The following is a 24,620-nucleotide window of genomic DNA, read 5'->3' on the forward strand; positions in this document are numbered from 1 at the left end:
TTTTATTTATTTGAGAGAGAAAGATAAAATGAGTCAGGGGAAGGACAGAGGGAAAAGCAAACTCCACACTGAGCAGTGAGCCTGACATGGAACTCAATCCTAAGACCCTGGGATCACCACCTGAGCTGAAGGCAGATGCCCAACTGACTGAGCCACCCAGGCATCCTGTATGTATTTAGTCTTTCATAATGAGAATTATTTTTAAGAAACTAAAATAGGAAGGTTTTGTTTAAAAATTTTGGAAGTTAAGCTCTCCAATGTACTTTAATTTTTTCCTCAACTAAAGGAAGTTACAACTACAAAAGAAAAGGAAGAAAACACAAAGTCACTTTCAAAATCTATGTCTCAAATTTGTACAGTCTCCACCAGATTACCAAAAAAAAAAATTTACTAAATGGATAAAAATGTAGTCAGTCTCAGCAAGAGAATTCCTTTAGATTATTAAAATAACTAATACCTTGCTACTAACTCTGGAAATTCCTTTGTAATCTGCTTTACTATATAAACAATAAACCATTCATCCTCAATGTTATCCCCAAACTTTGTCATGCCAAATATATGAGCAGGAACATCTCCTAAAAACAAGAGAAAAAGCAATCATATAACCAAATAAATTTGTCAGTGCACATAAAAATACAAGTAATCATTCAAATAAACAAACACTGACTGACCATGCTGTAGGTACCATACAGGAGCTGGGGTTGTAATCCTGAACAGGCTATAAGAAGCCTGCTTGTGAGGACCCAAGGGTCTAGACAACAGGAGATGAACTGCCATGCCATCTCAAAACAAGATGAAGAGATGTATGCACTGAGGGGAATGTGAGCATAAATAATGTGATATCTGAGCTATGCTCATTTGGAGGAATGAGAGGGGTAGGTTTTCCAGAAAAAGAGAATAGCATGTGCAAACATATATAAGCATGGCAGACCATAATAGTGTTCCAGGGATATCAGGAAGCTAGATTTAGATGGGGCAGAAGTTTCTTAAACAAGTGCAACACTCAAAAATATGCAGAACTTAATACACTTTTAAACAACCCAATGAATCAAAGAAGAAATTACAAGGGAAATTCGAAAATACCTTTAGACAAATGAAAACAAACATGTAACATACTGAAAGTAGTGCTAAGAAGTTTATAGTTATAAAAGATCTCAGATCAACAACCTAACTTTAACCTTAAGGAATGAGAACAAGAAAAGCTAATCCAAAGCCAGCAGAAAGAAGGAAATAGTAAAGATTAGAATAGAGATTAATGAAACAGAAAATAGAAAAATAGAAAAAAAAGTGATTTGGTTTGTTGAAACATTACAAAGTTGACAAAATCTTAGATCAGTAAGAAAAAATGGAGACGTAAGTAACTGAACTCAGAAATGAAAGAGGCGACATTACAACCTATACTACAGAAATAAAAAGGACTATAAGAGAACATTATGAACAACTGTAGACCAACCGACTGGAAAACCTGGAGGAAATGAGTACATTCCTAGAAACACACAACCTATCAAGACTGGATCACTGGGGCGCCTGGGTGCCTCCGGGGGTTAAAGCCTCTGCCTTCCACTCAGGTCAGGATTCCAGCCCCCACGCCCCCCAAGTCAGGCTCTCTGCTCAGCAGGGAGCCTGATTCCCGCCCCTCTCTCTCTGCCTGCCTCTCTGCCCACTTGTGATCTCTCTCTGTCAAATAAATAAATAAAATCTTTAAAAAAAAGAAAGACTAGACCACAAAGAAATATGAATCTGAACAGACTTGTTACTAGAAAAGAAAATTGAATCAGTAATTAAAAACTTCCCAACAAAGACAAGCTCACTAGAGAATTTTACCAGCATTTAAAGAAGAATTAACGTCAATCCTTTTCAAACTCTTAAAAACAACTTAAGAGGAGGGAACACTCCCAAACCCATTTTAGGAGGTCAGCATCACCCTCATACTAAAGCCAGACAAAGACAATACAGGAAAACTACGACCAATATCCCTGGTATACTGATGCAGAAATCCTCAACAAAATACTACCAAACTGAATTTAACACACTGAAAGGTTATACACCATGATCAAGTAGAATTTATTCTTGGAATGCAATGTAATGCATATGAGAATCAATCAATGTAACCAACCACATTAATAGACTAAAGGTCAAACAAGCACACTGTGAAGTGTCCCAAGAGCTGCCACAGCCAAAAAAAGGTAGGAAGAACAGCCCAACCAACTCTTCTCCGCACCCCAGATCTCTCAAATTTCTTCAACTAAGAGCGCCTCCAATTAGTGTCTACTTTTATCTACCTTATATATTAAACTTCAATTTGAACTTTATCCAGAAGCAATGGGTAATTAGTGAAGGATGTTGGGCAAAAGACTGATGTGATCAAATTTGTGTTTTACAAAGATCACTGGTATCAGTGTGAGAGAAGAACTGGAGATACAGGAACCAGAGGTTATTCAGGTGGCTGCTGTGGTCTTTCAGATGAAGAGGTAAAGAGGGCCTAGATTGTAGCCAAACAAATGCACAGAAGGGGTCTTACCTTAGGAGTAACCACACTAGGACTTAGTGCTTGATAGAACATGGTCAAGTGAGCAGTTAAGTGTAATTTTGAATTATTAACAAACTGAATAACTAGGTAGATAACAACATTATTAAGCAAGACAAGAAAACATTGGGCAAAAACTATTTTCTAGGAAAAAGATAAGGAGTTTGTTTTAGCGTGCTGTGCTAATGTGATGATGTTCTTGTCAATAAATATCACATGTCTTTCAGTGAATAAGGGTTCAATAAAATTAACAACAGGGAACACATTTGGCAACTGCCAGCCAAAAGATAACAGATAAACACTACACTGAGACCTAGACTGACAGTATCAAAAGATGCCAGACTCCTGATCTGAAAGAAGACCCTGCATGAAGAAGAGCTTTGGTCACCTATTCGTGCCCCATTTTACTAAAGCTATATGAAATGATAAGAAAAAGTGCCATATTTGGCCAGAGGGCACAGATCAAGCACGAACAACCCAGAGAAGCAGTGAAGCAACTTCAAAATGATTCTGAGTAGCAAATAATGGCCATAAGCCCAATTATTTCTCTTTATAAGCCAGGCAGAGCCACATAGTTTCACAACTATGTCAAACAAGGCAGCCTACTGAACACATGATCAAGAACGAGGAATATAGAGTAATCACTAATGGAAGCTATGGTTAAGGAAGCCAGATGCCTGAACCTGTTTAGTATAGGTACCTAGATATACTATAGCACAGAAGAGTAAAGTTCCAAAAAACAGACATAGTCTAATAATGTTGAGTATATATTAGTTCTCAAAGTAATTACTATTAGAAAGCTTTCATCAAACTAATTAAAAAAAATTTTTTTTGGTAAGTTACGGTCCTAACTAAATATAGGCAAGCATCACTCATCAAAAAAGTTCAGGTTATACATCTTCTTACAACACTGAGTGAACTATGGACTATTATAGATCACTGCTGTCAGACTCAGAAGTCACACATTACATCAAACTAAGTAAAAGAGCCTTACCTTTCCCAGGTTTATATTTGAGATTGAAAGGCTGATTCTGCCAGATATAGGGGACCAGCAAAGGTGCAAAATGAGTCATTATCCTCTCAATATACTTTTGAAGAATCTCTTTGTGTTTTTCTGGGTCCCTTGGTTCATCTGGTATCAGGAATAGGTGATACTCCACAGTGTCTTCCACTGTAGCAAGCTTCATATTTTCCTCCATTCTTCTTTGAAAACTACATTTAAAGTTTCAATAATATAAATCACATAGAATAATGTAGAAGTAAAATTCAATTCTCTGAACTATTCGACATGATTCCATTGTTTTCCAAAATTCAGTTATCCAGATGCTATCATTTAATTTTTAGCTTTGATCAAGTATGAATAGTAGCACCTATTTAATATTCTTGTAATGATGTTTTATACTTAAGATTATGTTTTCATACTTGAAATTATATTAAAGGAACTTCTGACATAATACAGTAAATGGAAATCGAGTATCACATTCCCAAATTAACTAATAGCATGCAAGAATAAAATAAAAAAGGTTTTGAAAAAAATACATTAAAAAAAAAGTTTACCCTCATACTAACATTTGTGTGTGAAACACACTTTGAGAAGCACAACAGTAACATCTTATGTTTAAATACTATCAAAAGTCCCAGTTCTGCCACTAATCAGTTTTGTCACTTTGAGCACATCAACTTCTCTTTCTGGGGCTTTTTCCTCAACTGTAGAATGAGAGTGTTACTCTTTCACTTCTAAATTTCTCCCCCAGTTTAAATTGTTTTTATTTAAAAGCTCTTTAGGGCAATCTCCCTCACTCTGAAGAATTTAAATCTCTTTTTATGAATGTTGTAGGGCATAGAGGAACCCCAAACCACAAAACATTCATGTCCTATCATGTCACACCAAAATAATTTGTGCATGGTTCTTTATCGTGCAGCTGTCCTAAAACTGACCCTTTTTCGGGGGGTGGTAGTGGTGGTGATAGTGGTGGTACATAACTCCGCTATGTTAAGAGGCGGTAGGTATCTCTAGGTTCTAAGGGTTTTTCCCTTACAACAAAAGTACTCGCTTACTATTGCAGCCAGATGAGGCTTGGGAAAGGGAGGCATTGTACTGGATGGTCCATTCTAAGGCACAATTCGAGTTCGATTCTTACTCGGTTTTCTCATGGGCTAATAAAACGAGGTCGAAAGGAACCTGCATCTTCTAACCAATCTGTCCAAATCATCACTTGGCTACTCAACCCAGAAGGCAGATAATTCCATCCACCCAACCCATAATGCCAAGCACATTTTATGAAGAAACTGTGTCAGAGCTGGAAGGGACTTTGAGGTCACGCAGGCTAACTCCTTGCTGTACAAGTGAGAAAACTGGCACATACAGAAGCGACCACGCAGTCGAGGACTGAGCCGGAGTCTGGTGCTCTTTACTCCGACTAAACTCCCTCCCTCCATTCGACAAAGGGAAGCCAATTCCGCTTACGATTCTCGGGCCTCCCCCACGAGTCTCCGCGGCGGAACTTTCCTGGACCGCCCCTCCCACCGCGTGAGCCGGTCGGGAGCTGCCAGAAGCTGCTTGCCAAAGCCTTGCCCAAGGTCAGTCTAAACGGCTCACCGCTACCTGAGGCCAGAGGAAGCTCTGAAAGACTCGCTCGGCCCCGGAACCCCGGTGGCGTCACTGCTGTGCGTCCACGGGAGCATTACGCGGGTGCCCCGGTGCATTCGTCACTTCCGCCCCTACGAGGAAGCAGGGAGGGCGGAGGACTGCAGGGGTGGGGACCCAGGGAGTGGCGGCGGTCCGGAGTCTAGGCGACGGGGCGTGACGGGGCCGGAAGGTGGCGGGAGGGGGCCGGGCCGGAGCCGGCCGGAGGGCCAGGGCCGGAGGCCCTCACCCTGGCGTGCCCGCCCCCTCCGCGGCAGAGGAGGAAGAGGAGGATGATCTCCAGATACACTCGGAAAGCAGTGCCTCAGAACTTGGAGCTGTGAGTGGTCTGCTCTGCTAAACTAGCCGGGGCCGGGGGAGGCTCAGGCGGGTCTCGGGCGCTCTGGTTGGGACCCTTCCCAACTAGTGCTTCTCACTTTTCCGTTTCCAGGGCGGGGGAAGGAAAATTTTCATTGGAATTCTCGCCTCCCAGACTTGACAGATGCTGCCGGGTCAGCCTCCATCTCCAGCTAAGGGCATGTCACTTGTGCTGTCCTAGGACTTGGCTCTCCTGGGCTACACTTCCTGAACTTAGGGACCCCCTGCGGCATTTGTAGTTTCCTCAGTGCTTCATGCCTGTCAACGGGCATTGACAAATCGAGAAGTTACTAATAGCTGAGTGCTAGAGAAAAGTTCAGGTTATCTAGTGCCAGGCACAGTGCAAAGCTGATTATATGCATTAGCTCACTTAATCCTCTCAGCAAGGATACAGAATAGGGATTATTATTTTGCACATTCTACAAATAAAGGTCCCAGATTTAAGATTGTTGCATGCCCAAGATGATACAGGCAGAAAGTGGTGGAGCACACAAACCTGGTGTCAGTCTGACCCTGAAGCTTTGGTCATAATCGTTATGTATACTGCTTCCCCACCTCCGAGGTTAAATTTCAGAATCCTTAAGGATCATTTTTGCTCTAGAGAGCAAATATTTAAGCTTAAAAGCCCACTTCCCACCCCTGGTGAAGTGTTGTAATTAGCAAGTAATGATAAAGTTGTATATTTGTTGATGCCTTATACTTTCAAAAAGACTTTCACATCTTGATCCTTGCAACAACTCTGTACTATGGGGATGATTATCTTTCAGTTTTTCAGAACATGGAATATTAGAAAGGTTACACATCCTAAGATTATATAACCAATAGGTTTTTTTTTTTTTGAGCTTGGGCTTTTTAATCCTCAAATTCCAACTTTTTTTTTTCTTTTTTTTTGCCTTGGAGCTATGTAATTTTAGCAACCATATATTTAAAAAGTAAATACTAACTATACATGGTAATAGCAAGCATGGGATCTTCAGTCAATCTGGGTTTCTGGCTAGACTTTTCTAGTCATGTGACTTTTTAGCAGATTAATAAATATTTGAGCATCCACTTCTGTCATATAGGACTAAGACTTTCTCTAAAAGCCTATCTAAAGTGATGGCACAGGGCTTGACACATCGTAGAACCTCAGTAATTGGTAATTTCCTGTCCTTTCCCACCTTTACTTGGTACAGTAGCCATACAAAGAAAATCTGTGATCCTTCCTTGCCTTTCAGAAGCTTATTATCTACTAAATAATAAGATATCTACACAGATATCCTGGCAATTCAGATAATAAGCTTTTTAGGAAGTAGAAAAAAGAAAGTAATTTTCCAGTAAAGGGAACAGGAGTTAGCTAAAAATCTGCTTTTATAATTATTCTGACCATTCTGAGAGTAAAAAAAAAATCATTTGTGGAAAAAATTACTCCAATATAGTTACATTACTTGTTCTCTATTGTTGATTTGATTGATACTCTCTATTCTCTAAAGGCAACTCTCTTCAAAGATGATTCTCTAGAGGAGTCAGGATGATATGAATAATGAAGTCACAAGGGGATTATATGTATCTAAATGACAGTAAAATAAAACAATTTTTACTTTAGGTGTTAGAATAATTTGCTTTGAAGAAGGAACTTTAGTTTTCTCCCTAATAGTTCCAAATTACAAATATTGAAAAGAGTTTTTTAAAAAAGCAATCTTCAACGTACAGCTTAACACTTAAAAAGTGATAAATTTCAAATATACTTGTATATTGAATAATATAATGAACCACCTATCACATACATTCAACAATTATCAAAAATTTGATATATTTGCTTCATCTATCTTCTCTTTTTTCAGCCTCTCTGTTCATCGTCTGTAAATAAGAAAGCAAAACCCCAGACACTTACCATTTCACCCCTGTATACCTTAGTGTGCATCTCTAAAAATTATAGGTTTTTTTTTTTTTTTTTTTTTTTTTTTTTAGATTTTATTTTTTTGCGTGAGAGAAAGAACACGAGCAGGGGGAGGGGGAGGGGGAGGGGCAGCGGGAGAGGAAGAAGCAGACTGTCTGCCGAGCCGGGAGCCTGATGTGGGACTTAATGCAAGGCTAGATTCCAGGACCCCAGGATCACAATATGAGCCAAAGGCAAACAGACAAATGCCCAACCAACTGAGCTACCCAGGTGCCTCTAAGTATTTTCTTACGTGAAAACAATGCTATGATCAAATTTAGTATTTCTTTGGTATTATCTGATCATCATTTCATGGTCAGATTTCTTCGACAGACTTGTGTTTCTTTTTTGTAGCTGGAATCCACATTTCTGTTTACTACCACTGTCTCAAAGACAAGTTTTTCGTTGTAGAACCATTGAATGAGAGAAGTACAAATAGCTCTGCACAAATCCATCCCTACCATTTGAGAAATAATTTCAAGTACAAGCTCTGCTTACTGTGCCCTTAGCTTTATCTTTATATACAAAAATGGTTCCATTCACTAAAATCTCAAATTATTCATTTGTTTTGAGAAGCCTCAGAGCCAGAGTACTTGAAATTGAATCCTGGCTCCATCATTTCATAGACATGACCTTAAGCAGGTTACTTAATCTCTCTGTGCTTCACTTTCCTTGCCTATGAGGTAAGAGTATTAGAGATTTGCAAACTGAAGACTCTAAAGAGACCTATGTACTTTGTTTAGCTTATCATGTTCCCCAAACTTATTTTATTGCAGAATTTTGTGGGGGAGGAAAGTCTACTATAGATGATTGAGAGTGGAACATATAATAATTGATCCCTTAGTTTAATCCAATGTACAAGTTGAACTCTCTAGAGCAGCTCTGTCCAATAGAATATAATACAGCCACATATGGAATTTTAAATTTTCAGGTAGTCATGTTAAAAAACAGTAGAAACAGATGAAATTAATTTTTTGACTTTTTATTTTGAAATAATTATAGACTCACCATTACAGAAATCATACAGAGAATCCCATGAACCTTCCACCCATCTTCTCCCAATGACCACAACTTATGTAACTAGTGTAGTGTCAAAGCCAGGAAACTGACATTGGTACACATTTTATTAGAAACTGTGAGACTGGGGCTCTTCGATTACTCAGTCAGTTAAGTTTCAGCTCAGGTCATGATCTCAAGGGTCTTGGGATCAAGCCCCACATCCAACTTGATGTTGGGCTCTGTGCTCAGTGCAGAGCCTGTTTGTCCCTCTCCCTCTGTTCTTCCCCATGCTCTCTTTCTCTTTTTCTCTCATAAATAAAATTTTTTAAAAACCTTTAAAAAAAAAAAGAAACTATGAGACTATTCCAGAGTTGCTGTACCTTTTTACATTTCCATAAGCAGTGTATGAGGCATCTAGTTTCTCCAAATCATCGCTCACCTTGGGTGTTATAACTGTATTTTGTGTTAACTGTTCTAAAAGGTTTATGGTTATAACTTACTGTAATTTAAATTCACAGTGAAACTAACTTTAAGAGTGTATTTTTTAACCCAGAATATCCCAAATACTATCATTTTAACATGTAATCAAGATAAAATTATTGATGTTCTATTATACATTCTTGAATTGAGACATCAGAATCCCGTGTTCTATACTTAAAACACATCTCATTTCTGACTAACTACATATTTAAAGTTTTTATATAAATTCCAGTTTGTTAAAATACAGTGTAATATTAGTTTCAGGTGTAGAGTATAGTGACTCAACACTTCCATACGACATCTGGTGCTCACCACACCGACTAACCACATTTTAACTGCTAGTTGCTAGGGGCTACCATACAGTACGGTACGGTCACAGAGCAGCTGGAAGTAGGTGACTAACATGTAGTCAAGTTATTGAAAAGTATATATTTTTTCTTTACAGGAAATATAACTTTTTAAAAAATCTTTCACAGGAAAGGAATAACAAAACATGCTATTAGTCATCATCCTCTTCCAGAGCAGCTAGATGAAATTTCTTCTACCAATGAAAGCCATGAAAAAGACACAAGTTCCCAAAGGTAATAACACAAAGTGTACTCATTTGCTTATTACACTTGATAATGGCAAAAGTGTTTTTTGGCTTAGGCTTGATATCTAGTCTTGTACTAATGAAACAAAACAAGAACTTTTATCATATTTTCAGTACCATTCAGTTTTCATTCTGGAACAGCTAATGGAAACATCATACTTACAACCCTTGAAAAGTAGTATTATTACATAGTTAAAAGCCAAGACTCAGAAGGAGTCTAACATATGATTTTTATTTTTTTAAAAAAGATTTTATTTATTTATTTATTTGACAGAGAGAGGGGTAGCTAGAAGGGGAACACAAGCGGGGGAGGGGAGAGGGAGAAACAGGCTCCCTGCTAAGCAGGGAGCCTGATGCCTGACTCCATCCCAGCACCCTGGAATCAAGACCTGACCCGAAGGCAGATACTTAACAATTGAGCCACCTAGGAGCTCTAACATCTTATTTTTTTTTTAAAGATTTTATTTATTTATTTGATAGAGAGAGACACGATGAGGGAGGGAACACAAGCAGGGGGAGTGGGAGAGGGAGAAGCAGGCTCCCTGTTGAGCTGGAAGCTCTGTGCAGCCAGATCCCAGGACCCTGGGACCATAAGCTGAGCCGAAGGCAGACGCTTAACAACTGAGCCACCCAGGAGCCTCAACATAGCATTTTTAATCCTGGTTCTGCCACTTATTAGCTGGGTAACAACAGGCAAGTTACTTACAATAGTTGTATTTCTTAAAGGATATTGTGAATATAAATGAGATGAAGTATGTAAAACTTGGCACAATGATTGGCATATGGTAAATGAATAAGTATTAGCTGCAGTTACCATTTTAAGAAACAGCATACTGTGGGGCACCTGGGTGGCTCAGTGGGTTAAGCCTCTGCCTTCAGCTCAGGTCATGATCTCAGGGTCCTGGGATCGAGCCCCACATTGGGCTCTCTGCTTGGCTGGGAGCCCGTTTTCCCCTCTCTCTCTGCCTATCTCTCTGCCTACTTGTGATCTCTCTGTCAAATAAATAAAATCTTTTAAAAACAAACAGCATACTATAATTTCAAAGAGGGTTCTGAGAAGCAGTGTGGTATCACAGAAAAGTTATTGTCATAAAACCTAATTTCAATATCTAGAACTCAATCTCAGATTGTCTTTAAAATGGGGTTAATTGGGGTGTTTGGCTAGTACAGTTGGAAGAGCATGCAACTCTTGATTTTGGGGTCATGAGTTTGAGCCCCACATTGGGTATAGAGATTACTTAAATAAATATAACTTAAAAATTTTTTTAAATGAGGGTAAACTGAGTTCTTCATCACCAGATTGTTGTGAGGATAAAATGGAATTACATCTATAAAAGTGCCATACAAGTTCAGACATTACTGTTCATATTTCTGAAATGTCTTTCGTTTTCAAGGGTAGATGTTGTAAGTGGAATGCTAAAGTATTTGTTGTAAACTATGACTAGATTTAGAATCACTGTCATCAATTCTATAGGAATTAGGACTTTTCCATGAGCTTAAATGTTAAGTTCTTCATTTTTTTTTGTTTCTGTGGATATATTTGTAGGCATGGTTGTCACCTAGTAAATTGCTGGGTAGTTACTGCTACAGAAACTTGAGGAAGTATAACAATTTTTCTGTTTTCTCTCTTCCTTCCAAATTGTGCACTTAGTGAGTCTGACATCACACAAGAATCGCCTTTTACATCAGCTGACACTGGGAATTCAAGATCTGCTTTTCCAAGCTATACAGGCACAGGGATCTCTACAGAAGGCAGCTCAGACTTCTCCTGGGGCTATGGTGTGAGTTGTATGTTACCGGTCTGATGGAATGCTTGGGAGATTATTCTGTGAGTTAGGATCTGTCACTTTTGTCAAGTATATTTCATTCCTTCACTCTATGAAGATTGGTTCTTTACATTTTAATAATTCTTATCGTTTTTTACCCTCTTTCAGTATTTGCTTTGTTTTATGGATACAGTGGTTGATCCTTAGAAATGCTTAATGTTTGACTTAACAGTTGCAGGTTAGTATGGATCTGGGCCATGGGTCTGCTTTTGCTTTGTGTAGTCCACTGATGTGTCTCTCCACCACTAATGTTACTTGTTGTTTAAATTGTTTTTGGAACTTGATTATTAAGCCACTATAGACTGGGAAAATGAATATGATATATAATTAAATGAAAAAAAGCAGAATTAAAAATAGTATGGATAGTGTGGTTCTATTTTGAGTTTACATATATTTTTTGCTTATATGAATTTTAGAAAAAAGGACTAAAGATATGTACCCAAAATGTTATTTAGTCATTATTTATTATGTGTTGAGGAGAGATTGACTATTTATTTACTTATTTACTTATTTATGGCTATCTCCCATTATAAAATATTATTTTTAAAAGCTTAAAACCTTAAAAGAAGATTTTAAGGTCACATTTTATGCACATTTATTGCCTTGATGCAATACATATTTTTATTTCTGTGTCTTCTTTCAGTCTCTTATTAATTTGACCTAGCTGTAATCATGGTGTACATACAATGTTATGCTCTGTTTTTTCACTTCTTTTGTAAGCACTTTTCCACAATACTGACTTTATACCATATTGTTGTCAGCAACTTGTTTTTCTTTACAGAAGTCTGCTAATTGTTATAATCTATTATTATCACCATGAATTATTTTCCAGTAATTTGAATTCGGTTGTATATACACTTTCCTTACTTTGTTGTATATGTGCATCCTATTTTGTGGTCTGCTTTTCCATTCACCATTATTCCATATAAATATTTTTTTTACTACTTCCATACCTGTCAAATTTGAATAGTTATATATAAATACTTATATAATATTCCTAATATCATAATTAGAGCTTTCCCTTTTTTTTTTTTTAAAGATTTTATTTATTTATTTGACAGACAGAGATCACAAGATCACAAGTAGGCAGAGAGGCAGGCAGAGAGAGAGAGAGGGAAGCAGGCTCCCCACTGAGCAGAGAGCCTAATGCGGGGCTCGATCCCAGGACCCTATCCCAGGATCCTGGGATCATGACCTGAGCCAAAGGCAGACGCTCAATGACTGAGCCACCCAGGTGCCCCTCTTCTGCTTTTGACCAGAGCAGTGACTTACCAAACTTTTTAATCTTTGCCAGACTTTTAGGTTTTAAAAGAAGGTATCTGTGCTATTGGGTTGGTTAGAGAAAAAAAAAAATACACAACTTACATATCGTGTGTGTATGTGTGTGTGTGTGTGTGTGTGTGAGAGAGAGAGAGAGAGAGAGAGAGAGAGAAAGAGTGTGTGAGAGAGAGAGAGAGATGGCACCCAGATAAGATATAGGCATTCAGCATCCTACAAGGCTCCTGGATGCCCTCTCTCAACCCCAAAGATAACTGCTATTCTAACTCTTTTCACTAGCTTTTTAAATTTTTGCCCTTCATATAAATGAAATAATACAATATGTATTCTTTGTATCTGGCTTCTTATGCTCAGCATTGTTTGGAAAGTTCATACATGATGTTGCACATATTTGTAGTCTGTGACTTGCCTGTTTATATTTCATATCCATTTATTTTTATTTTTTATTGTTTTCATATTAATAGGAGACCTTTATCTTTAGATTAGGGGTCAGTGTACTTTTTTGATAAAGTAGAAATATTTTAGACTTTGCAGGCCCGTCAGGACCCTCAGCTCTCACTGTAGTGAGTAGGCAGCCATAGATAATGGGTAAATAAATGGGTATGACTGTTCCAATAAAACTTAATTTACAAAACAGGCTGTGGGGCAGATTCGGGGCACTGGTCTTAGTTTGCTGACCCCTGTTCTAGATGTTTATAACATAGATTTTCAGATACCTACATTATATCCATTCCCCCATAGAACTTCAGGTATTATGCCCAGTTGAAAATTTATTTCTCAGCCTCTGTTACAGGTAGTGGCAGCTAATGAATTGTACAAAGTCAGGAGATGAAGCTTTCTGGAATGCCTTTTTTTCCATTTTACCCCTTTTCTCCAAATTCCTGCCTGGAACATGGAACTGGGGCTAAAGGTACAGCAGCGTTCTTGGACCATGAAGTTTCACTGAGAATGGAAACAATAGAGAAAACAGTCCTTGATGTCCATGGAGCCACTATATCAGCTTTTTAATGCCTACCACTAGACTAATATTTTTATGAGAAAAATAAACTTTGTTTAAGCCACTGTTACTGCTTTGGTTAGTAGTAGCAATCATACACTCATCCTTTATTAAGTGTACTACAAATATCTTTTCCTAGTATGTGGCTTTATAACTTTCACAATTTCTATATTTAAGTCTATAATCCACCTGGAATTGTTTTTTGTAAATGCTACACAGCAGGAACATAATTTTTCCATATGGATTATGAATTTTTTAGCACCATTTACTGACTAGTTCAGGATTTCTGAGCATGGGCAATTTTGGCATTTTGGGTGTATTTGTTGTATAGAAATATCTCATGCCTAGCAGGATGTTTAATATTTCATGATCGCTTCATGTTAAGTAGCTGGAGCACCCACTAGTCATTGTGATCACCATTTTTAATCTATTTATTGCTCTTATATAGGTGTACAGTACTTGTTTTTCAAGTGAAATGAGTTCTAGGATAATTTTGGCCTCTGGGAAAAATTTATATTCTTTGTCATGTTTTTTAAACTTCTGATTTTTTTTTTTTAAGATTTTATTTATTTATTTGACAGAGAGAAATCACAAGTAGATGGAGAGGCAGGCAGAGAGAGAGAGGGAAGCAGGCTCTCTACTGAGCAGAGAGCCCGATGCGGGACTCGATCCCAGGACTCTGAGATCATGACCTGAGCTGAAGGCAGCGGCTTAACCCACTGAGCCACCCAGGCGCCCATAAACTTCCGATTATTTATTTGTTAATAGATTTCTCATCTATTTAATACTAGATTAAACTTTCACTGGATTTTTTTTTACTGTGATATTCACATAACATAGAATTCACTCCTTTAAAGTGAACAATGAAGTGGTTTTTAGTATATTCAAAAGGTTGTGCAACCCTCACTTTTGACTAATTTTGGGACATTTTTATCACCCCCCAAAGAGGTCCCATACACATTAGCTGTCACTCCCCAATCCTCCAGTCCCTCAGCTCCCTGAGAATCACCAATCTGCTTTCTGCCTGTGTGAATTTGTGTGCAGATTTTTCTGTAGACATGTTTTCAATATTCTTAGGTATATACCTAGGAGTAGAATCACTGGGTCATATGAAAACTATTATAATTTTTTGAAGAATACATTTATTGTCAACCTTTATTGCTATGATTGTTTTTTAAGGTTTCTAGTTAGTATTTAAGAATGTTGATATTTTCCTTGTATTACACAAACACTTCATTGCAGGTATCACATGTATGAAATCCATTATTTTGTTTTTAAGGTTGTGTCTTAATTAATGAAATCCAAGTTTTAAGATCAGAGTTGCAAAATGCTACATAGGGTATTTTCTTAAAAACTTGAAACAACCTCAAATTTACAGGAAAGTTACTAGTAACGTACAAAAAACTAGTTTTCATGAATAATTTGAGAGTAAGTTACTGACATGATAATCCCTCATACCAAATATTTTTGTGTATTTCCTTCAAACAAGGACACTACATGACCAGAGTGTAAGCATCAAATTCTGGAAACTAACAGTGAAATGTGGCTACCATCTAATCTCTAGACCCCCATTAAAATTTCACTAGTTGTCCCAATAATATCCTTTAAGCCAAAAGTTCACTTTAACATTGTTATATCTCTTTAGTCTCCATCTGGAATAGTTCCTCAATTTGTAATATCACAGATACGAGCTTGTTTTTCTCATTGCATTCTATTTGGTGATGCATGGTTTCATTTGTCCCGTCATTGATGATGTTCACTCTGATCACTTAATTAAGGTCTGATGTCTTACACCTTAATTTTTTTTCTGTTGTTTAATAGTATTTTCTGGGGGGAGCACCTGGGTAGCTCAGTCAGTTGAGCATCCGCCTTTGGCTCAGACCATGATCCCACTTGGGTTCCCTGCTTAGTGGGGACTCTGCTTCTTCCTCTCCCATTGCCCCTCCCCCTGCTCGTGCTCTCCCTGTCTCTCTCTTAAAAAAATAAAAGCTTTAAAGGAAAAAAAGTATTTTTTGGAGAAGTAACTTTGAAATTATGTAGCTACTATCCTATTCCTCATCAAACTTTCAATTTTTTAATTTATTTACATTAGTGTACTCATAGAATCCTATTTCATTCTGTGAGTTGTAATATATCATTATCATTATTTATCTTGAAGTTCATAGTGTTCCAGCTTTTAACCAGTGGAATGCCCTTCATACTGGCTTCTGTGCCATTTTGACATGTTCTCATCCTTCTTTGAGCACTTACTTACTTTCTGGCACAAGATACTCCAGGCTTATTGAGTGCCATATGTACAAAGAAAGATTTGGGTGCTAAGTGTGCCCATTGCTTTTCAGTTGTTCAAAGTTATTCAAAGTTCATGCTAGTTTTTTTCCTTTTCCATATTTGCAACTTTTTTCTTTGATAATAAGAAACCTGGGTTCCATTATCCTTAATATAGTTACTTATTTGATAAATCCCCCTAAATGTAACCAGTTTCCTACTAATGCCACTGCCTCCTAACCTCTGGAGATAGCTTCTCACTTCACAAATGTTTCAACACCCTGTACTGGTCATTGCCCCCTGCACCCTTTCACCCATTGGATGTTCTTTTCACCCTGCTCAGAGCCAGACACCCAGTGTAGTCCTGACTTCCATCCTGGCACCTTCCTCACCCTGCTTGGACTGTCATCCTGTGTGAGGCTGCCTACTCCCCACACAGTAGCCTTCTTCTCTTTGTTCTGGTACCAGCATTATAAGCTGGCTGCCCTCCCATTGGACATCCTCTTCATCTAACTTGTGCTCCAACACCCTGCAACAACCTGCTCCCCCATGTGAAAACACCAACTGTGGCACTGTATTTTCAAAAGTCATGCCAGTATATATCCCATTTTACATGCTCTTCTTATAAGTTATTGATACTTCTCCACTGAGAGTTTTTTCCTCTTGAACCTGAATGGCTTATTTACCTCAGTCCATAGCATGCAGTGAATGTGATGCTACATGATTTTCTAGGTCAGAAGGTAAAACAACTTCTGCCTGCCTCTGTTTCTTTCTCTCTGAATACTTGGAATCTAGCCACTGGGTTGTGAGGAAGTTCAGAGCAGACCACATGGAAAAACCCAGGTAAAAGCCAACATCAACTGCCAGATATTTGAGTGAATGAATGAGCATTCAGATGAATTCAGGTCCAAGTCTTCAAGTTTTTCAACTGATATCTCAGATGTTGTGGAGAATAAATAAGCCATTCCTGCTATGATCTATAAAAATTCCTGACCTATGTAAACCTGGGGAGATAATACGTGATCGTTGCTCTTTTAAGTCATTAAGTTTTAGAGTGATTTCTTATAATGCCATAGTAACTAGAACAATCCTCTTGCACTGCTCAGGGTCAGGAAAACTGCTTAGACCTTCTCTCCACCCCTCTTGGTTTCTTACCGTACAATAGGCCGTCTTCCTACACAGACACCCTCATTACTCTGCTTAGGTTCCAGTTTCATATGCCAGGGTGCCCTCCCAGGTTAATGCTTTCCTTATTCTGTTTTGACTTTGAAACCTCATGTTGGGTATCTCTTGGATAACAGACAGTTATATCTACAGTCCCTGAGAGAAAGGAAGTGAGCCCCTGTTTACCCTGGCTCCTAATTGGGGATAATTTTCTATGGATTTGTGAGCCAGAGTCCAAACATGGCATGGTGATTCCACTGTGCTGAGGAACAGAGATCAGAGTTCATGGAAGATGAAGCAGCTGGAATATGCCGGGCAGGGGGAGATAAAGAGCACTAGAAATTGTAAATAAGTGGGGAAATATAAAACTCTATTTTTTTGTGATTTCTTACTTATGCAAGATGGAATTTATACTTGTAGAAGTAAAGATGAGGGTGCACCTGGGTGGCTCAGTGGGTTAAAGCCTCTGTCTTTGGCTCAGGGCATGATCTCAGGGTCCTGGGATCGAGCCCCACATCAGGCTGTTTGCTCTTCAGGGAGGCTGCTTCCCCCTCTCTTTCTGCCTGCCTCTCTGCCTCCTTGTGATCTCTGTCTGTCAAATAAATAAATAAAATTAAAACAAAAAAAAGAAGTAAAGATGAGACAAATATAGCTGAATGGATGTGTGAGTGTAAATGGGTTATACTATTAAGGTTATTATATTTGTGAAGTGTCAGGTATCGAGAGAAGTGGGAATTATGAAGAAGGATGTATGAAGTGGTAAAATATTGACTCTTAACTAGACTTCGATAGGTTTTGAATGTGTATTATTCTAGAGCAAGCATTAAAATTGTAAGAATAAGCTAAGAGGCCAGTTGGGGAAATAAAATGCATTACTAACAGATATTTGATTTGTTAATCAAATAAGTCAGGAAAGGAAAAAGAAAAAAGTAAAGGAATAAGAGAGGACCAAAAAACATATGGAAAAGAAATAGGAAGATGGTAGATTTCAACTCAGCCATGTCAACAATTAAAACAAATGTAAAAGAATTAAACACTCCAAATAAAAGCAGAGATTGTCAGAGTGGATAAAAAAGCCAGAATCAACTGTATGTATACTACGTAGAAGAAATGCACTACAGATATATAGGCACAAATAGATTGAAATTTAAAAGATAGAGAAAGATATAGCATGAACACAGTAGGCTGACATGATTATATTGATAAAAGACAAAGTAAACGTGAAAACATGGAGTTTGTCCTAAAAAAGAATATTTCCTAGAGATAAGAGGCAATCTGTCTTAGCTCATGCTGCCATAACAATATACCATAGACTATGTGGCTTAAACACCAGACTTTCTCAGTTCTGGGAGGCTAGAAGTCCAAAAGCAAGGTTCCATCCAGATTGGTTTGTGGTGAGGCCTCTCCTCCGAGAATCTGTATCCTCACATGGCCTTTCTTTTAGGCCTGTGCACAGGTGGAGAGATCTCGGATATCTCCCTCTTCTTACAAGAACATCAGTCCTATTAGATTAGGACCCCACCCTTATGACCTCACTTTTTTCCTCCAATTTTTATTTAAATTCCAGTTAACATACAGTGTACTATGAGTTTCTGGCGTGGAATTTAGTGATTCAACACTGACATGCAACACCCTGCACTCATCACAGCAAGTACCCTTCTTAATCGCCATCACCTATTTAACCCACCCCCTACCCACCTTCCCTCTAGTAACCATCAGTTTGTTCTCTACAGTTAAGAGCTTATGACCTCATTTAACCTTAATTTCCTCTTTAAAAGCTCTGTTTCTAAATACAGCCACATTGTGGGTTAGGCTGCAATATAGGAATTCACACAGGAATTCAAACTAAGAGGACACAATTCACTCTATAACACAGTTCACCAGGAAGACATGACAATTCTAAGTAAGTACACATCTAATAGAGTTTCAATATGGATGAAGAAAACTGATAAAGAGAGGGATCAGTGCATTCACAATTATTATTAAAGATTTTAGTAATTAATAGAACAATTAGAAAATCAGTAAAACAATCTGAGGGTTTGGAAGGGGGTTGGAGGGTGGGAGGTTGGGGGAGCCTGGTGGTGGGTATTATGGAGGGCACGTATTGCATGGAACACGGTGTGGTGCATAAACAATGAATTCTGTTACACTGAAAAGAAATTAAATTAAAAAAATCAGTTAAAATATGAAAGATCTGATGCTACACCCAACAAATACAGAGTACATATTCCTCTGAAGCACACATGTAGTGTTCACAAGGACAGACTGTATGGTGGACTGTGAAATGTCTCAATATTGTTCAAAAGACTAAGTCTCACAGAGTATATTCTCTGATCACAATAGAATTAGAAATCAATAACAGTAAGATACCTAGAAAAAGCCCAAATACTTGGAAATTAACACCCTTCCAAATATCAAATTATAAGGAAAATTAGAAGGTATTTTGAACATGATAACAAAAACACTAAATATCAAAATGTGGATGCTGCTAATGTAGTTTTTACAAGGAAGTTTGTAGCTTTAAACACCTGTTTTAGAAAAGAATACAGCTTTGAATGAATAATTTAAGTTTTTACCTTAAGATGCTAGAAAGATTAAACCCAAGGAAAATGAAATGAGCAAAAATCACTGAAATAGAAAACAGATAAATAAAAGAGAAAATGAATAAATCCAAGAGTTGATCCTTTGAAAAGATTAATAATTGAAAAATTCTCTGGTGATACTGGTCAAGAAAAAGCAAGGAAACACAAATTACGAATACCATGAATGAAAGATGAAAGATGAGCTCAAATCCTACAGACACTAGCAGAATATTAATAGTAGGATCAATTTTATTCCAATAAATTCTACAACTTAGATAAAATGGACAAATTCTTTAATCTGAATAGTTGTAAAATACATAAAGAAACTGAATCAAACAACTCTCTTAGAGAAAGCTGTAGGCCTAAGTGATTTCAATACTTTATCATGCATTTTTTGTGGAAGAAATAACAGTTACACAAACTTTTTCCAAAAATAGGAGCATTTTTAATTCACATTATGAGGCCAGCATAATATTGATGCTAAAAACCTGACAAAAACATAATCATAAAGGAAAATTATGAGGTGGGACTTAGAGTATGGTAGAATGGATAGCCTGACAAGTCCTTTTCCCCAAAAGTACCAATAAAACTAGATAAAATGATCAAAGCAACCATTTCAGGACCCTAAATTGACCATAGGTATTTAAAACAGCAAAGCAGTTATTCATGAAAGTCAGTAGAACCATGTTTTAAGAACAGGGAGAGCCTGTTCTATTACAAAGGGACAAGGCATGATAACTAGCAACTTAACCACCAGAGTGGAGCGGAAACTTGGACAGACTATACCCAATGCCATCATCAAAACAGTAGCAAACTCAGTGGCATACAAACAAGGCAAAATAGTGGCTCAGATAGTCTGTGGATTTAGTAGTGGCTAAGACAAAAAAATGAACTGGCAAACTATCCAGAAATTTATCAAGGAGATCTGGGAAATAAGATAGCATAGTGCTGGGATATCTGAGTGGTTCATACAGTTAAGCATCTGCTTGGCTCAGGTAATGATCGCAGCTGACCCTGCTTGTGTGCTCTCTCTCTGTATCTCTGTGACAAAATCTTATAAAAAAAGATAGTCATGGTGCTCTGATAAGCTCTCCATGTATTCAAGCAGCATGCAGGTATAGAGAAGATCATGAAAGGGCACAGAAATAAAAATTCAAAGCAGACAAAATAGAGACTACTACTAGAAAAAAAAGATATTTCATAATGATAAAAAGGTCAATTCATTAGAAAAATAAAGTAATAATAAACATATACATATCTAACAAGGCTTAAAGCACATGAAGTAAAATTTGACAGAAGTGAAGGAGAAACAGACAACACAACAATTAGAGCAAGAGACTTCAATAATACCCTACTACCAATACTTGATAGAACAACTAGAGAGAGAGATAATCATCAAGCATACTAAAGACTCAAACAACACTATTCACCAACTTGATCTCACATTCCACCAAAGACAACAGAATATATATCCTGTATATATAAAATATGTCTCATAACTCTACAAGGACTAAAAATATACAAGGTATGTTCTCCAAACATGCTAGAATTAAGTTAGAAATCAACACCTAGAAATCTGGGATATCCCCAAATACTTGGAAATTCAATTCTCTTTTAGTTAATTAATGGGTTGAAGAAGAAACCTACAAAGGAAATTAAAAAATATTTTTAGTTGAATGAAAGGGGAAACACAAAATATCAAAAATCTGTATGATGTAGCTCAAGTGGTACTTAGAGGAAAATTAATAGCTTTAAATCCTATTGGGGAAAAAAATCAAGCTCATGGATGCAGAAAACAGATTGGTGTTGGCCAGAGATGGGAGTTGGGGTTTGGGCAAAATGGGTGAAGGGAGTCAATATTTAAAAGCTTCCAGTTACAAATAAGTGATGGGGATGTAATGTGAAGCATGGTGACTATAGTTAGTAATACTGTATTGCATATTTGAAAGTTGCTGAGAGAGTAGATCTTAAAAGTTCAAGAAAAAAATTCTGTAACTTTGTATGTGACCTATTTTAACTAGATTTATTGTGATCATTTCACAATATATACAAATAATGAATCATGTTGTACATCTGAAACTAATAATAATAAACTTTCAAAAATAGATAAAAATTCCTACAGAAAAAGGATCAATAACATGAGCTTCTACTTGTAGAAACTAAAAAAGAAGCAGAAGGAAACCATACAGATTAGAAATTAACAAAATACAAAACAAAAAACAATAGAGAAAATCAATAAAGTCAAAACTTGGTACTTTGGAAAAATTCAACAAAATTGACAAGTCTTTAGGTAGTCTAATCAAGGAAAAAAACAAAAACAAAAACAAGAACAGGGCGCCTGGGTGGCTTACTTGGTTAAATGACTGCCTTCAGCTCAGGTCATGATCCCAGAATCCCGGGATCCAGTCCCAGGATCGAGTTCCACATTGGGCTCCCACCTCCATGGGGAGTCTGCTTCTCCCTCTCACCTTCTCCTTTCTTATTCTCTCTCTCTCTCAAATCAATAAATCAATCTTTAAAAAAATGACAGACAGACAGACACACACACACATTAACAAGATTAGAAGAAAATGAGCGGGACATAATTGTTGACTTTTCAGAAATGAAAAGGACTTAAAGGAATGTAATAAGAAACTTCATGCCAAGAAGTTAGATAATTTAGATGTAATTGACAAATTTTGAGGAAGACACAATTGCCAAACTGACTCAAATAAAAAATCCATATAGATCTATAATAATTAAATAAATTAGTAATTAAAAAAATCTTCCTACAAAGAAAAACCTAGGCATAAACGGCTTCATTGGTCAATTCTACCAAGTACTTACTTTTTTTAAAAAGATTATTTATTTATTTATTTATTTGACACACAGAGAGAGAGATCACAATTAGGCAGAGAGAGGGGGAGAAACAGGCTCCCTGCTGGGCAGGGAGCCTGATGCTGGCCTGGATCCCAGGACCCTGAGATCATGACCTGAGCTGAAGGCAGAGGCTTAACCCACTGAGCCACCCAGGTGCCCCTCTACCTAGGACTTAAAAGAATAAATAATAACTGGGGCGCCAGGGTAGCTCAGTGGGTTGAGGCCTCTGCTTCGACTCAGGTCATGGTCTCAGGGTCCTGGGATCGAGCCCCGAACTGGGCCCTCTGCTCAGCAGGGAGCCTATTTCCTCCCCTCTCTCTGCCTTCCTCTCTGCCTGCTTGTGATCTCTGTCAAATAAATAAATAAATAGTCTTTTTAAAAAAGAATAAATAATAACTAGCTTTCATAAACTTGTTCAGAAAATAGAGGAAGGAATACTTCCCAATTCATCCCATGAAACCAATATCACCTTGCTACCAAAGCCTGACAAAGACATCACAAGAATTCTGTATGCAAAAAATTCTGTAGAATCCAACAACAAATTTGACTATTAGAACTAATAGAGTTTAACAAGGCCACGAGATTCAAGGTCAATATAAAAAATCAATTGTAGAAATTACAAAAAATCAACTGTATTTCTACAATTTATTTAAATATTTAAAGAAGAAATATTGCCAGTCTTTCAGAAAAGAGGGAACATTGGGGTGCCTGGGTGGCTCAGTGGTTAAGCCGCTGCCTTCGGCTCAGGTCATGATCTCGGGGTCCTGGGATCGAGCCCCGCATCGGGCTCTCTGCTCAGCAGGGAGCCTGCTTCCCTTCTCTCTCTGCCTGCCTCTCTGCCTACTTGTGATCTTTGTCTGTCAAATAAATAAATAAAATCTTTAAAAAAAAAAAAAAGAAAAGAAAAGAAAAGAGGGAACAGTTCCTAATTCATTCTATGAGGCCATTATTAGCCCGATACCCAAATCAGACAAAGACATCATAAGAAAACTACAAATTAATATCCTTCTTAAATCAGAGAAAAAACTTTAAATTATTAGTAAACCAAATCTAGCAACATAAAGGGATTATTTACCCTGACCCAGTGGGATTCATTCCAGGAATTCACAGCTTGTTAAATATGAGAAAATTAATTTAATACATCATTGTAATGAAATAAAGGGCAGAAAATGATATCTCAGTAGACATAGAAATAACATTTGACAAAACTCCAACATCCATTCATGACAAAACTCATGAAACTAGAAATAAAAAGGAAATTCATCAACCTGACAAAGTGCAACTAAAAAAACTTACAGCTAACATTGTATGTAATAGGGAAAAACTGAATATTTTCCTGTTAAGATCAGGAACAAGGTAAGGATATCCAGATACCACTTTTTAACTTAATTTATTTTTATTTTTATTAGTATTTTATCAGTATATTTATCAGTATAGTTAACATACAGTGTTATATTAGTGTCATGTGTACAGTATAGAGATTTGACAATTTTATACATTACTCAGTGCTCATCGTAAGTGTACTCTTAATCTGCTTCACCTGTTTCACCCATGCCCCCACCCACTTCCTCTCTGGTAACCATCAGTTTGTTCTCTATAGTTAGGAGTCTGTTCTTGGTTTGTCTTAATTTATTTTGTCTCTTAAATTCCACATATGAGTGAAATCATACAGTATTTGTCTTTCTCTTATTTCACTTAGCATTATACTCTCCAGATCCATCCATGGAGCCATCCATTGTTGCAGATGGCAAGATTTCATTTTTATTTATGGCTGAGTAATATTCCTCTGTGTGTGTGTGTGTGTGTGTGTGTGTGTGTGTGTGTGTGAGTGTGTGTGTATAGGAGATCTATCTATCTATCTATATCTGATGTAGATAGATACATATATCATATTTTCTTTATCCACTCATCTATAGATGGATACATGGATTGCTTCCATATCTTGCCTACTGGAAATAATGCTGCAGTAAACATAGGGGTGCATATATCTTTTTGAATTAGTGTTTTCATATTCTTTGGGTTAATACCCAGTTCTACTTGTCACTTTTTTTTTTTTAAAGATTTTTATTTATTAATTTGACAGAGAGAAATCACAAGTAGACGGAGAGGCAGCCAGAGAGAGAGAGAGA

General features: G+C 37.3%; 2 protein-coding genes across 7 annotated transcripts in view; one reads left to right on the forward strand and one right to left on the reverse strand.

Annotated features, from left to right (window-relative positions):
* Window positions 1-5,169, reverse strand: part of ECD (ecdysoneless cell cycle regulator) — a 31,317-nt gene extending 26,148 nt beyond the window's left edge. Inside the window, exons 1-3 of one of the 2 annotated variants that reach the window (XM_032313173.1) lie at window positions 4,995-5,169; window positions 3,522-3,739; window positions 458-575 (exon numbers count right to left, since the gene is read on the reverse strand). In XM_032313173.1, the coding sequence (XP_032169064.1) occupies window positions 458-575; window positions 3,522-3,726 (323 nt within the window). In that variant the 5' untranslated portion in view covers window positions 3,727-3,739; window positions 4,995-5,169. Of the gene's footprint in view, window positions 1-457; window positions 576-3,521; window positions 3,740-4,893 lie in introns of both variants that reach the window. The other variant, XM_032313174.1, reaches the window with a different exon arrangement.
* An 84-nt stretch (window positions 5,170-5,253) lies between these two features.
* The window catches only part of FAM149B1 (family with sequence similarity 149 member B1), a 74,553-nt gene continuing 55,186 nt past the window's right edge, over window positions 5,254-24,620 (forward strand). Inside the window, exons 1-3 of one of the 5 annotated variants that reach the window (XM_032313176.1) lie at window positions 5,255-5,493; window positions 9,405-9,509; window positions 11,172-11,301. In XM_032313176.1, the coding sequence (XP_032169067.1) occupies window positions 5,447-5,493; window positions 9,405-9,509; window positions 11,172-11,301 (282 nt within the window). In that variant the 5' untranslated portion in view covers window positions 5,255-5,446. Of the gene's footprint in view, window positions 5,494-9,404; window positions 9,510-11,171; window positions 11,349-24,620 lie in introns of those variants that run through there. The other 4 variants (XM_032313175.1, XM_032313178.1, XM_032313177.1 and 1 more) reach the window with 4 other exon arrangements.

Source organism: Mustela erminea, chromosome 14 (genome assembly GCF_009829155.1).
Source record: "Mustela erminea isolate mMusErm1 chromosome 14, mMusErm1.Pri, whole genome shotgun sequence".
Taxonomy (NCBI): Eukaryota; Metazoa; Chordata; class Mammalia; order Carnivora; family Mustelidae; genus Mustela; species Mustela erminea.